The 15,017-nt window shown below is 41.9% G+C and overlaps 2 protein-coding genes across 4 annotated transcripts; both read right to left on the bottom strand.

The window, feature by feature from the left end:
- Nucleotides 1-386: 386 nt before the first annotated feature.
- LOC110979068 (cationic amino acid transporter 4-like) lies at nucleotides 387-10,213 on the bottom strand. Of its 3 annotated transcripts, none has more exons than XM_022234569.2 (4): nucleotides 10,069-10,213; nucleotides 4,989-6,716; nucleotides 4,519-4,627; nucleotides 387-3,634 (listed from the first exon to the last, which is right to left on the bottom strand). In XM_022234569.2, the coding sequence occupies exons 2-4, from the start codon at nucleotides 6,606-6,608 to the stop codon at nucleotides 3,429-3,431; spliced, it is 1,935 nt and encodes a 644-aa protein (XP_022090261.2). In that variant the 5' UTR covers nucleotides 6,609-6,716; nucleotides 10,069-10,213; the 3' UTR covers nucleotides 387-3,428. The 3 variants fall into 3 exon arrangements, with proteins under 3 accessions (XP_022090261.2, XP_022090262.2, XP_087003564.1); XM_022234570.2 differs by having other exon boundaries at nucleotides 9,867-10,194; XM_087147438.1 differs by lacking the exon at nucleotides 10,069-10,213 and adding an exon at nucleotides 7,054-8,673.
- A 119-nt stretch (nucleotides 10,214-10,332) lies between these two features.
- On the bottom strand, nucleotides 10,333-14,199 carry LOC110979067 (protein toll-like). Its single transcript, XM_022234568.2, has one exon. The coding sequence runs from the start codon at nucleotides 13,732-13,734 to the stop codon at nucleotides 10,735-10,737; it is 3,000 nt and encodes a 999-aa protein (XP_022090260.2). The 5' UTR covers nucleotides 13,735-14,199; the 3' UTR covers nucleotides 10,333-10,734.
- Between the last annotated feature and the right edge of the window lie 818 nt (nucleotides 14,200-15,017).

Below are 15,017 nucleotides of genomic sequence, written 5' to 3'. Positions count from 1 at the left end.
TAATATTGTTTGATGGTCGCATCGTCCCTCATCAAAATCCGTGGTTGCGTAGAATTTGCGTTTTACGGTTACTAACCGGTACACCAACTGAATTCAGAAATTTCAAGTTTGGTAGGTCAGACCACAAATACATCTAGCTTTCGACTTCAAAGTGTTGCATCCAGAATCATACACCTTCAACGGAAGTGCCGTAATTTCCCAAGTACATGTAGTTATGACCGCCAATGAGATAGCCGGAGGAAGAAACCACCAGCCCATGTTAATAGGGATTGTAGGACATTCCAGTCATAAAGAATAAAATCATTTCCAACATATTGTTGTGGGTATTTGCGAATGCCTTGTGAAAACATTACAATCTTTGGGAACACTGACTGCAGGGAATGTAGTTTTCCCCTTTAAAACAAACATAAACTTTCATTTTATTAATTTCGCAAGAAAGTAGTACATCATACATTCTAAAAGGGCATTATTAAACCCAAAATAAACTTTGAAGAACTGTTTCGAAGATACGGACAGTTTTTATGCAATTTTAGTGCAAATGATCGAACGAGGCGAACCAAATACTTGAGGTAATGGAGAGCTTGCACGATGTGTCCTTTCTGAGGGTAGCCTCAGATTTATCATTCAAATTCAGCTATACTAAAACGCAAAATGTACAGTCAAATTATTTCCCAAGCAGCAAAAACAAAACCATAATTATATTATGCCACTTTGTATAACGGACACACACTGAGAGTTCCATATTGCAATAGTTATCAACAGCCGAAAACTACACGGACATTTTTGGCTTGTATAAAGAAGTCCATTTTACACGACACGAGTAACGAAGCGTATTCATTGTCTCATCTAGCTACTGTCCTGCTGAGGACAAGCAAACACAAATTTGGACAGGCAATTGGCTTGTTTCTAATTTATAAACCCTTTTTTTTTAAAATGGTGAACAAGTCGTCAAGTTTCCTTCCAAAATACAAAGTGCCGACGGAAATATTTCCTCAGATAGCACCAAGCGGTGTCAGTTTCAGAAGGTTTCCCAGGGAAAGGATACGCAGTTTTTAACCTTGGTTGGAAAAGGACAGACAAGCATATTTTGTAACCCAGACGCAACCCTGAGTGCGTTCGATTATTATTATTTACACGTCTTTCATTATGATATTCATATGATTAATTTTAATAGTTACTCAGTTTGCTATTAAAGTTTATTTAACAACGAAATAATTACCAGTATGTTCAACAGATGTTACAAAATGTCGTGCACAGGTCAAACACTGCATCTGAGCATATCATTAACTATTAGCCTATGTAGTATTTGCAAGCTACGCAAATAACCTACGTAAGTGTACATACATGCAATAATTTATGTACATGTACAAGTAATTCATTATACAGCCGAACACCGATGAATTCCATATCTGCTGTCGGCCGTCGTCTTTTGCTTTTTGTTGTGTCCCAATTCTGCCATTTTCCAGTTCCAAACATGCCATTTTCCGTCACCCGTCGCCCGTCAAATGGGTTGCAAAGGACCTGCAAAAGCCGGGGTTTAGCAAATGACAATGTGATGATTCCATTCACTTCTAAGGATCTTTTCCCAATGAGACAAGTACAAATCCCACCTGCAAAGCATATACTAGTCCCATAATTAATGCCAATAATGCTAAGCTACCCCTGCCCCTTGACAAGAAAATGTCGCCTTTCTGAGAATTCAACCAAGTGTTTTTTGGGCAAAACATTTTCAGCAAAAGTGTTCAGGCCAACTTATCCGCAGTCTAATTCTAATTTGCATACTGTAATAATGTGCCGACTTGCTTTCAAATTCTAGAAAGAAATCTGCCCACCGATACAGATATTCCATTTTTTCCTCTCAATTTCACATTGAAATTCAGAAATACTAGACAGTGCTGTGGATAACAAACTGTTTATTAAATGTATTGTTAGGGGGCAATTACCACTTGGTTTAAGTTTCAGAAAATATGACATGTTTGTTTTTGTGGGTGTGTATGACATGGTGGATAGATAGACCAATGAGAGCAGGTAGTCCAGCATATCAGCATTATTTGTGGGGCTAACAAGTAACGTCACTGCTTATAAGACTTCTGTGAGCCTACCTGTAACTCAAGTCATGTCTAATTTGGAGTATACAGCAGATTTCATCATAGGTATACCCACCCCCCAAATAATGTTGAATCAGTTAGTCTCTTATGAAAACTATTAAGGAATCAAACATTGTAAATAAGTTATTATTTACTTTCAGTTCTGTGGGATATCGTGAACGGAGAGACAGAAATATTACATAGGCTATAGGCCTAACGTCAGGCCGTTAACGAGTAAAGTTACGTCTAGAGTAGCCAAGTTATCGAGAAAAACAATCTACCCTAACAAACGTCTATTTTGTTAATTTATGTAACAAAAATTGGTATTATTTCATATACACTTTACTTTACCGATGTTAGTCTTTAAAAATGAAAGAATATTATTTCTTCTTTCAAGTGGAGCTCGGCGCAAACGCAAAAACGAATACATCTTCTAGTTCTACTGCTTGTATGACAGTCCGGCAGGCGTGGTGGATCGATCGAACAAGTATATGGACATGTGAAACGATCAAGGGTCAAAGTTAAAAATACCACTGCGCAAGCGTGACAAAAATTAAACAAACCACGGACGACGGCCGACGTACGTCGGCCGACGCACGACGGCCGACGCACGACGGCCGACGCACGGCGGCCGACGCACGGCGGCCGACGCACGACGGCCGATATAGAATTCCATATAAGAGTACTGTTGATACATGTACAACATCCTGCTTATAACAAGTTTAAAATTGGGTTTCCTAGTCTTTGTATTCTTCGTCTTTCAGTACTGATAATTAAGTCCCATTATAAACAAATATGGTCTTAAAATCTCAAATCTTATTCTAAGAAAATTTAGCTGTCATAGCTTTTAAAAATTACCCGGCGATAACTGTTGTTTCATTTCCTTCGCTAGTGGGTCAATCTATAAATTAGGGGTCTATTTTTGTGTCCTGTCACATCTGACATATGATTTTTCCCCGAGTGATGAATTTATGCAAATAACGTTCCAAACAAATAAAAATAAATGTAGTTTGAAATCAAATTCAGGAATATTTCCAAGTCAAATTACACAGGTCAGATGTAACAGAGACACAAAATGATGTCACACTTTTGGACCCTGAAGTTATAGAATGACCGTATTACACTCCCTTGCAGGGTTTTTGAAAAAGAGCTTTTTTTCCTCTGATTATGTTTAATTCTTGGGCCCTTATAATTACTTGCCCATATCCTAAGAGTTTGGTATCGTTATCGGCAAGAGAATAGTTTCATGAATAAACAAAATGCATGCCACGCATACACGTTTCAATCCGGCCATTAATTAACAAGTGCCAAGTGAGCGCCGCACAACAACAAGCTCTTAATTTACAATTCAGTTTTGATCGTTTTTTCCGTTTCAGTGTCCTGATCTGCTGACTTGGGCTGCTGTAGCGAAATCGTTCCATACAGAGACAGAGGCGAAGTTACATTGTCGTTGGTGATGATCTTATATTTCGGTTGATTACTGGTAGCCTTCCTTTCGCGACCCTCGACACTGTTGCAATAACCGTATGACCCATACACCAGCAGGCCTGAGAATAATAATGACATTGATCTGATGAGGAGTATTTAGAAACTGGAATAATACGTTCTCATCTGGGTTCTGATGCGTAAAGATGTTTTGTTCAAAAGCTTCAGTTTAATACAAAATTTGAAAATGTTAAAGACAAGTCTAATGGAGCCTCAGTGAATGAAATGCCGATGTGTGAATTATTAATGCAAGGTCACCCCCTTCAGCATGAAGTAACTGTGAGCATGCGAAACAATCTCAGAAGACGGCCTTGCTCAAATAAGCCACTTGCGAGTTAAAGTTGAATAAAATCTGGTACACTGTGTTATCTGATTGCATAGAAATGTAACAATTTGAATTCCCCAGACTAAAGACACGATTGCTATACCTCGTGATTCGGGGCAAGCTTTTGCATAGCGACCACCATCCCTGGTATGGACTGGTTCCTCTGTGCCGTTCTTATCCATTGAGAACAGTGTATTGTTGCAAGGCGTCTCTTGTGTAACTAAGCAAATGCTTACCCCGAATCCCAAGGACATATGCAGCAAGGTATGAGACGGAGAGACCCCCCCTGCTTTGTGTTGGTCATTGTCTCACAGGAATCTGGGGAATTCCTTTCAGACATCTTGGGGGGGGATGTGTTAAGTAACAACAGTCTGGAATGTGTATAGGGATTGGACATGTTGGGGGGGTACCCCTCGGTCTCATTTCTTGCTGGGTATACGCGAGGTATAGCAACAGTGGTTTTAGTATGGAGAATTCAAGTTGTTATGTTCACGTTAATTTAAAGAACTCAGTGTACCAGAATTTATTCAAATTTAACTTGCAAATGCTTATCACACAGTATTATGCAAATTAGAGCACAGACGCAGCGCAGTGGAGTATTAAGACTAACATGTGACTCACCTAGTCCAGCCCAGATTGCAAATCGAACCCACGTGACCGGCTTGAGCAGGACCATTAGAATGATATCACAGAGTATGCTTACCATGGGAAGGTAGGGCACTAAGGGTACCTGTGGAGCGACGGAAAATATATTTATAAAAATGGAGAAAAAATTAATCGAAGAGTCCCACATACAATTGACCTAAAAAATGTGTAAAACGCCAAGCTGTTAAATGTAACCCTTTCACTTGAAACAAATTCATGAAACTGCTACACGGAATCGACATAATCCTACATTCCTATTTGCTAAGTCCTGCCAGTCCTAGTAGTCATGGGAACTGCGCAAGTCCATGGATCTGCGTAGCCGCCACGCCAGTGAAGTGCAGCCCAATTAAAACAAAAGTGGCATCGCGAAGACTGCTGTCATCCGAAATTTATGAGGCTCACTAAATATCCAAGACAGCATAAACCAAAAAATCTATGTTTCTTACACTGTATCCATGGCCGTTCCTCGTCTGATTGTGCATTGGTATGGGCAGAAATGTGACGATTGCCAAGGTAACAAGCAAAATCATTGAGAGTGCTGCCCACCATTCTCCAGCCTCGATTGACTCCCATGCCACCACACCAAACACCACTACTGACGTCTGTAAGATGACTGTTAGAAACAGACAGACGCACACTACCTCGCCCGGCTCACGGTCGGCAAGAAATGTCAGAAACCTAAAGTGTCGCTTCAAGCTTCCCTCTGCTTCCAGTACATCGAGAAGTTCCCCGTCTGTGTTAGCTTCTTCAGGAGCAACCATCCCTTTCTCTTCGCCATCACTGTCGCTTAGAGGCATGGCAGGCTCGACCGAGCTAGCTCTTGAGCTCTTTAAGCCATGGGAAGGCTTGTACCTCAGCACAATCACTGCACCAGCAACAATTGCATAAGCCATCAGTACGCCTATGGACATGAACTCTACCAAGGCAGCCAAGTCAAACACAACAGCTAAAATGGCTGAAAGGAGACCAAATAACACCGCTGCTACCACCGGAACTCGAGTTCGCTCAGAAACTTTCGCCAGGAAAGCGAATAGAAGACCATCGTTAGCCATTGCATATACGGAGCGAGGTAACGAGAACAGTGTACCAAGGAGGGATGTAAACATACCACACAAAGCGCCCAATCCTACGACATATTTAGCCCAAACCAACCCATGGAGTGCCAATGCGTAAGAAAACGCAGCCTCCTCGTGTATCTCGTAGTAAGGCATCGTAAGCGTCAATGAGACTGAGACTGCGACGTAAGACAGACCGGCAAACACGATAGAAAGGCCCGTGGCGCGAGGCACACCCTTCTCATGATCAAGCGCCTCCTCGCTTGACAGTGCAATGGTGTCGAATCCGGTGAAAGCAAAGAAACAGCTAGCTGCTCCTGAGAACGCCCCAGCGAAACCGAACGGCAGAAAATCGCTCCAGTTCCTCAAATCACCCAAGAAAGTACCGGAAACAAACACAAAGACAACCACGGAAAGGTTGACTGTTACCATGACATTTAGGCATCTTGCTGATACTTTAGCGCCCAGAATAACGAAGAGTAACACAAACACCAGTAAAATTCCGGAGAAAAGATCGGGATATTCTGCAAAATACTGTATGTGTATTGCATGACCTCCAAAGATAACATTCTTCGTGAAGTTGCTCAAACGATAGCCAATCATTTCGTCCAAATAGCCGCTAAAGGAACGCGCAACTGCAGCCCCGCCCACAACGTATTCGAGTACCAAGTTCCAGCCAATCACAAAGGCCCACAGCTCGCCAATCGTGACATACGTATACGTATAAGCAGATCCTGTCACTGGTACGCGAGAGCCAAACTCCGCGTAACACATCGCCGCCATGATTGACACAATGGCTGCAATGAGGTAGGACAAAATGACAGCAGGACCAGCGGTTTCCTTGGCAACGACGCCAGTAAGTACATACAACCCTGATCCCATCATCGTCCCCATACCCAGAATAGTCAAATCTACGGTTGTCAGACATCGTTTGAATTGGGATTCGGTAGAGTTGACGTCAATAGTCTTCAAGCGACACACACTTTTCAATGCACTGCAACAAAACGCCATTTTCGCTGGTATTCTAGATGATAAGTATCTTCCGAAACAGCTCGATGTTCAGGTCAGAGTCTGGTGAAATGACACTTCACAAAATATCTCCCATGATGCAACATTTACCTGGGAAAGCAAAATGGTGAAAAATCTTGTAATTAGTTTAAATTGTTAGCAGTCTAATAATCTAGTAGTCTAAAATTTTATCCTTTATTATTTTTGAAGTGCAGTGCGAAGCGCTAAACGTGGCAAATTATTTTCTGGCAAAAATTTCATCGTCATATGCCACAGAATCAGGAATAATCTATAAGCGAACGGACCACAGGATCTTGGAAATGCATGTGATCGTCCATCAAAAAAGAAAGTGAGGCATGGAACCCAAAATAGTCTGGCACCATCCCCATTTGACACATTACATTGAAGAAGACAGATTCCAAGAACATGATCAAAATGGCTTCCTTACACATCGGGCCTGTGGAGGCGAGGTGGCACCAATACGCTTTCTGCTAACTGATGAACATGTAATTCGTTGGTAGATGGTATAGGCTTTTGATGTTGGGGCTCGTAGTTTCTACAGCATTGAGACTATATGTAGACGAGCGTGGTTGTAAAATATTCGGTCGTTATAACGACAGTTTAAAAGGGGGTTTGTAATTACTCGTTTCTTGAAAGTACCACTGTTGAAGTGTGGATATTGCAGGTAAAGTGTAGGATATTTCCATGCATATCGACAGTACATCCTCTTTGCCATAATTTGGTTTATATAACTGCGGGTATTGGAGATGAATATGCAGCAATAAAAACACAGTCCAAAGTATTATACTAAACTATCATCGCCCGTCAGTGCTTACAAGTGAAAAGCATACTGCTGGGTGAAACACCATACACGTGATATGCAGTCTGTCTACATTATGAACATGTATGATTGTGAGCATTCATGCTGTCTATGAAGATGCGTGCTGAAGTCGCCGTTCTCCAGGCAGGACGCGTTTGTCAACATATGGTTTTCAAGTCATCATCAAGTGTCGAGCTCTGCGAATTTTTGATTCAAGGATTGACTTTCTGCTGTTACGATCAACGCTAATTAGGTTTAAATTGCAACCCGCATAAATGCAGCACTTTCAAAACAACTTATAAAAGTAACGGGTACAAAACGTCTCTTTATTACGTTTGTGTAATGTATATGCAAACACAATTTGAAGACTTAACGTGTGTGTCATGAAGCTCTTTCGATGTTTATTAACATTTTATTAGAATTTTTATTCCTGGGGACAGAACTGTTTTGGGAAAAAACACTTTCAATAGAAATGTTCGTCCCCTTTTCCAACAGTGTCTGGTGTGGATGTGGTTTCACTGTTTCTCTTCCTTACACCCTCATTAAACCTGTTTCATCCGGTAAAGCCTTAACCCTCAAGCCAAGCCACTAAGCCTGTTATGTTTATGTGGGCATCAAAGAAGCGCAATATTAAGTTCACAACTTTTCAAAGAGCATACAAAACGAACACACGACAGTCCTCAATTCATTTTGCGTGAGTATTAAAGACTGTGGGTCAGAGCTGAGCCAACCTGAGGCGGCCTTGGATACCAGGTTTTCTTTGTCATTCTCTTGCTTTAGATGAAAAAGAATTAGCCATGAAGCCGTCTCTGACGAATACATGGCATAAAGCGAAGGGCAAAAGGCATCCTTGGCTTGGGAACAACAGGTTGCAGAAATACGTTTACGGTTTAGGTCGTACAACGAAAAGTACGATGGCGTCCATAGCCACCATCAATTAAACATAAAACTTTCCAAGTGTTTGTGCTCAACGGGCTCTGAATTTCCCATAATCCATCTTACAGGCACGACAAACAAAATGGCACTGTCTTTTTGTACATAAACTTCAAGGGGCATCACTCGTTTTGCATGAAATCAGTTCCTTCGTCAATGTAACAGTCCTCTCAAGACCTCCCCACTGATTTTGATTTGAGATTTGAGAAGGTAAGGGCTAAAGGACGATGACCATCTAAACGCGCGCTTCACAATAGTGCGCCTCCAAGAGTTTGCGTTGGCCAATCGCAACGCTCGAAATCTGTCGACCCAAACATGCATTGGGTCGACAAGTTCCGGGCATCTTGATTGGCCAACACGTTGCCAACTCTTGGAGGCGCAAGACTGTGAATCACCCGTAATAGAAGTGATATCGGCAATTTGTGAAATCAAAATGTAGAATGCATGTTACTACTACAAAGTACATGAACATCATTGCTATATAATCCTACCATAGAATCATGAAATATGAGGTTTTATTCTTTTTCATAGCAGTGGAAATTATTGCACGATATGCTCCTAGCTTATGAACCGTCTCGGTTCACTTGGAAACACTTTATTAAATGTACTGAAGCGTTATCCTTACTAATACATACGCAGAGTCAACACCTGGCAGACTGGAACGGTGTTTAGACCTAATCTGTTTAGGCGAATGCAATTCATTGGCAGTGTTGTAACGAGTCACTGAATTTGGTGACTTGAGTCAACTTAAGTCATTTAATATTGTGAATCGAGTCTGTAGGTCCAGAAGTCACTCTGTGAAGCCGAGCCGAATACCAAGCTCGAGTCAATTGGAGTCACAAATGTTTGAACAAAATAGGAATAAAAACACAACTACATAAGTCATTTTTTGGTATTTGATTAAGACATACAGAAAATAAATTGGAGTCATTCGGTCGCAGAGACTCGAGTAGAGTCGAGTCATTTACCAGTCGGGAGTCGAGTCGAGTCGCCAAAAATTGTGACTCGATTCGGACTTGAGTCGAGTCCAAGTTGACTCGAGTCATTACAACTCTGTTCATTGGAGATTTTTGAGAGACTGATTACATTCAATAGTGAACAACTAATGTTTGTCATAATTTTTATTGCCAGGAGCAAACAGGAACTTGAAGTCGGCTTATTGACGCTTTTGAACCAAAGTTCATTCACATGTCGTCGCTCCACACTACGACAAATTTTCTACTTTTATTAATCAGATCCGAATTTGTCAATCACAATAAACTTTGCGGCATTTATGCAGACGATGAAAGGTTGGGACTTGTTTAATGTATTTACATAGAGTCACCCTTGGAACGAATTCATTGTACCATATGGTTCTGATAACCATTGTTATCGACTGCATCAGATCAATCACTTGACAAATTTCCCTAACTCACTTTTGTTTATTTGGGTTTAATTTGTTGGTTTTGTATGCAGATACACAGCAATGTCTGTCAGTTCTTTTCATTATGAAGTATACACGTACTTACATAAGCAGATTCGTATTTCCCACTAAAACATGCAGCTTGTTAAAAAGGCAGGCTACTACCGTATGACACACACAGAGTGATGTCCCATGAAAACACTTTCAACATCCTCGAGTCTATCAGATCAACGGACAAACTCGGTCGATTTTACACTTCACACGGAGAGGAGCATCGTTAAAAACATGATGTTAGCGTCTATACTCACAATTCGATCGTACAAACAGGAAATCCGCCGCTCTTTCACTTCCAGCTACAAACTTAACCATATGGCAGCATAGCTGACATGTCAAATGGCGCATAGGCCTATAAAGGCTATAGTTACATCGGCCTTCGACGTGCTTAGTGCGTGTTATAGGTTGGCGCACCAGTCACGCATGACTGAACGCAGCTATACATGTACATTCCGGCAGAGTTCAACAGCGCGACCGGAGACACGTGAAAAAACAAACAAACAAACAAACAAACAAAATTAGAGTACAAACAGTGAATTGTATTAACAAACATCTGTCCACCGCAGGTGAACTTTTGTGAAAAAAAGTCTAACCACTCTCCCCGAAACTGTAACTAACTACAGAATTACTTTCCAAGACACAAGGTTTGGAACCTTTGTTTGATCTGTGCAGTCATCAGCAGAATCTGCTAGTCCAATTGGCTGTTTTCAGTGACAAGGCCACAGATTTGACTTATCATCTTCAACAGATTACATGTGTGAAACATTCCACCGTTGTGATATGAAATTTTGATTTATTGATAGATAAATGATTGAATTCACTCACGAAACATTTTTCAGAACATAAATGCAGGCAAATATTAAACTAAAGTTTAAAAAAATGGTTTTCAAAATTGTCCCTATCAATGATGAAAAATTTTCTTAAGCGTTTAACTCGAATTCCTGGTCGGCCAACAGTTGTTCGCTATTCCTTGACTGAACCTTAACCTTCTTGGGTAAAGCGAAATACAGTTTATCCCAAAACAGAGGATCTGTCATTTTTAGACAGCGGCTTGCTGACATGTAAAGCCGCAAATCTTCTCCCGTCATATCTTTCGAAAACTCCTCCACGATGACAATGATGATACGATTCGTCTTATCCCGAAGCGTCTGCGCATGTGCTGCTTGAAATTCCAACGAACGCCACTCGTTCTCCAGAAAGCTTGGGCTGAGGAGTAGTATTGTTCGTTTGCTCGTATTTATTGACTCCACGATGGTAGTTGCCACGGAATCCCCAACCGGGAAATCGCGGTGGCGTAGACACAGGGTGTACGGGGGCGCTCTCTCTTCCAACCGTGGACCTATAACGTTGATCGCTTCTTTAATGTTTTCGTCGCTGTAAGCAAGGTAGGAATCGTATATAAACTCATCCTCGTTCTCATCCTCTAGGCTGTGAAACCAGTGAAATCCCAAACGAGTGTACAGGAGAACCCTTATGGTAAATCGATATCTTACCGCAACAAGAGTAACCACAAAGAAAACAAACACAACGGAAGAGGTTACGGAGAGCGCAATAACGTTGCTCTTAAGAACAACTTTGGTGATGACGTCACTGCTGTTCGTGCAACCAAAGTCTTCATCAGGGACTTGCACAACTGGTGTCCAAAGGTCCGTTTCGTTGGTAACACAAAGCACGTGTTCTAGTTGCTCAACGATACGAAAGTTCAGCTGAATCCAGTGCTTAAGCCAGAGCAAAGAACAATTGCAAACAAGTGGGTTACCATAGAGACGCAGTAATTGCAAATTATCCGTTGTGTTAAACAGACCCTCGGGCAGGCCGGCTAGATTATTGTCGCTCAAATCAATGCTTTGTAAGCCTCGGCTGGACGCAAAGACATCTGGTCCCACGTGATGCAACCTGTTGCCGTGAAAATCAACTGTTTTCAACAACACCAATGATTTCATCTCATCGCTGTCGATTTCGTACAGCTGATTATTTCCCAAAGACAGCAACTGAAGGCTTGATAAGTCAGAAAAGGTTCCCTGAATTATAAAAGTAAGATTGTTTCCAATCAACTTGAGGCTCTCTAGGTGAGAGAGGCCTGCGAAACTGTCAGAGGGGATGGACGAGATACCCGTATTAACTAAGCAACCTAGACACTCAAATGTAACCATAGTAACGGGCAGTTCTCCAAAGTCAGCCATGGCGACCTCTTCGGAGCATATTATAATAGGCGCGTTGTCAATTGTTCGGTTGAAACAATGACACCCTTCGATGACACAGGATTCAAGCGGACACCAAAATGATTCCTTCTCTACTTGCATGAAATGTTTCCCTTTGACAAATGAGGGCGCTTCACACACGAATTCTTCGATGTCGACCAGCTCCACGGGTCCCAAGTTTTTAGCGTTCTGTTTAAGCCAGAGAGATAAAAGACAGCCACACGAGAAAGGATTTCCGCTTGCAAACGTACGTATTGTCTCTCGTTGCACCTCCACAATAAAGTAGTCAATAAATTTTTCCGGCACTAAGCTGAAATCATTAAACCGAAAGTCAACCAAGATAAGTTTGGGAGTAAACGCGAATGCAAGCCATTCCAACTGTGACAGGGAATTGTTGCGAAAATTAATTTCTTGTAGCAACGGTAAGTTATAGACTGCGCCCGCGCGGAGCATGCGCAGATTATTGAAGGAGAAGTCCACGCGGACGAGTTTCCTCATCTTCGTCTGCAGCAGGTGTGGTTTGACGTCACGAAGTGAATTATGAGAGATGTTAAAGAAGGCCAAGTGGCCCAGAGGTGACCCGACGGCTCTAGAATCAAACGCAAGGAGGGAGTTACACTCCAGGTGAAGCTCCTTCAGTGACGTAAGATCATCAAAGATTCCATCTGGCAAACTGCCAAGACTGTTGTAACTGAGATTCAAGAACTGTAGGAGACCCATCCCACGGAATGCACCTGCGTCGAGGGATCGAAGGCGATTACTTTGCAAGTCCAACACTCGAAGAGAGGACAGAGGAGCAAAGGCGCCCTCTTCGACCACAGTGATATTGTTCTGGTGAAGATCGAGTTTTTCCAAGCTGTGGCATCCCTCAAACGTTTCGTTATGCACGACAGAAATGTCATTGTTGTTCAGATACAATCCTTTCATTTTACTTAACCCCCAAAACGCTCTTGGAGCTACCGTTTCCATATTGTTGGAATTCAGAGAGAGACTGCTAATGTTCTTGTTGCACTCCCTTCCAAATGCAAATCCGGGCAAGGTAGTAAGTTTATTAGTTTGTAAGTGGATGGTGACTGTTCTGTTCCCGATATAATTCGTAATTTCCCCAAAAGCTGGCAAATTTTTTGGTCTCAGAGAAGCGTAGAAGATGTCAACCATCCGCAAAGAAGTTGTTGTTGAAAATGTATCAACGTCGATTTCCTCCAAGGAGCAGAAGGTCAGCTGAAGACGTTGGAGACTATTGGCGTGCTTAGCAAGTGTTTCAGCGGTCAAATTGTGACCACTTCTGTCAAAAGGACACGTGAGGTGGATCAGTTTTGCTGGTGGGATAGCCTCCATTAAATAATCGAAATCGACTCCAACAACGTTGCACTGTACCTTCATGTAGACGGTAGTGTTTGGGTTCCGATAATGCACATCATCACACAGGCAGTAATCATAGTCAGGCACGCAGGGAAGTGACCTACCACTGCCTGCAGTGTGACCCACCGAGCCACGCTGCTCGGGTGTTAAGGTCATCACGCGATGTCCAGGATCGCCGATATCTTGAGTGTGGCATATCGACACCAGCAACACCATCAGACCAAGCATACGCCAGATAAAGACTGGCAGAAACGAAGACATATCGCTCCTCTTAGACGAACAATACGAATGAATCGGTAGAAACGGTATCAGTGAATATCTACGTACGTGTACTGTGTGAGAATGCTTACATCCCATTATTTCACCCTCCAGGAAGTATGGCACACGTTCTACTCGTCGCTCAGCAAACTTGAAAACTGATTCACCGTGACACAAGCGTTCAATAGAGTTGCAACATTTTTAATGACGCGCTGACTCAATTTGTCTCACGTAGTGCAACGTCAAATAGTTGATTAGGTGAAACGTGTAAACAACATCCAAACAGTATATTATAATTTTGCAACTGATTACAAGTGGCAATGTATCGACGTCGTTAGAAAAAATGTTGATAGCAGCGGGTAGTACACGCCGTCCGACTTGTACAAGTTTAGTTTTAAGCTTTGTTTACTGTGTATCATCCCACCGCTGACCTGCTGGTTGTGACGTAACACAACCCTTAATTGATACTGGTATCGGTTCACAGGGTTTCACAATATGCAGCCTGGTCACATGGGCTGATTATAAGACAACGATTTGTGGTTTATCTTCCATTTACTTTCTTTTTTATCCTGTTCTGTCCATTATGGACAAATAATGGACGTGGTTGTAGAACAATAAACACGAGGAAGTGATCGAAGATATAACCTGCATTATTTTTTAATAATGAAACGACGGACAGTGTTCTAATCTATTTTTACCAACATGAATAAGCTTAGAAGGAAAGGGTAAATGACTAAAAGTTACCCATGTGACTGTTATTTTAGGCCTTAAAAACATATTTAGCGTCTTCGCCCGCCTCAATTTTTCTTTGAGAAAATTGGTTAAAACCAGCAAAAAGTCAACTGATCAATTGGATAAGGAAATATTTGCAAGCCAGAACCACTAAACTCTAACGTTAGACTCTTTTGGTGACCGTGTGATCCCCAGATCAAACGTCTTCAAATTTATGCGTACGGTTATGGCTGTAAATTGCACAAGCGCCTAGGGAAGTGGCGGGCATCTAGACATAAAAACGAAAGATAAATCTCCTGCCTCCTCCTTTCTATTTTTCATGTTACGTTTTTACCAGGCCTTATTTAAATTTGATGTAAAGCATTAACTGTCACCAAAATGGACAGCGAAACAGACGATGGACAATGTAACAGACGGTCGTGACTATCCACGATCTCCTTAAATTGTGAATCTCAAACAAATACAACGAAGTTTGTTTAGCATTGTGTTGAAGATTGGTTCGTGGAAATAGTGTGTATTGCACAAGGTCGGTCTTCCGGCAACAGCGCATACCTAAAATGAAGTGCGTCTGAGGTCATTAACCGCGCACTGAGAGGTCTGCCCTCTTTATAATGGAGATCAATGGGTCTGTCATCTCCGTAGATATTCCA

The sequence above is a fragment of the Acanthaster planci genome, linkage group LG16, assembly GCF_054643075.1.
Source record: "Acanthaster planci isolate LZ-2023a linkage group LG16, COTS_SCS, whole genome shotgun sequence".
Taxonomy (NCBI): domain Eukaryota; kingdom Metazoa; phylum Echinodermata; class Asteroidea; order Valvatida; family Acanthasteridae; genus Acanthaster; species Acanthaster planci.
The sequence above is the reverse complement of the archived record's forward strand: the minus strand, read 5'-3'. Positions and strand labels throughout refer to the sequence as shown.

Coding starts and splice junctions, on each gene's coding strand:
- LOC110979068 (XM_022234569.2), bottom strand. CDS start 6,608: ATGGCGTTTTGTTGCAGTGCATTGAAAAGTGTGTGTCGCTTGAAGACT. Junction 4,628..4,988: donor GGAACGGCCATGGATACAGT/GTAAGAAACATA, acceptor GTCGCTCCACAG/GTACCCTTAGTGCCCTACCT. Junction 3,635..4,518: donor TGCAATCTGGGCTGGACTAG/GTGAGTCACATG, acceptor TATTATTCTCAG/GCCTGCTGGTGTATGGGTCA.
- LOC110979067 (XM_022234568.2), bottom strand. CDS start 13,734: ATGGGATGTAAGCATTCTCACACAGTACACGTACGTAGATATTCACTG.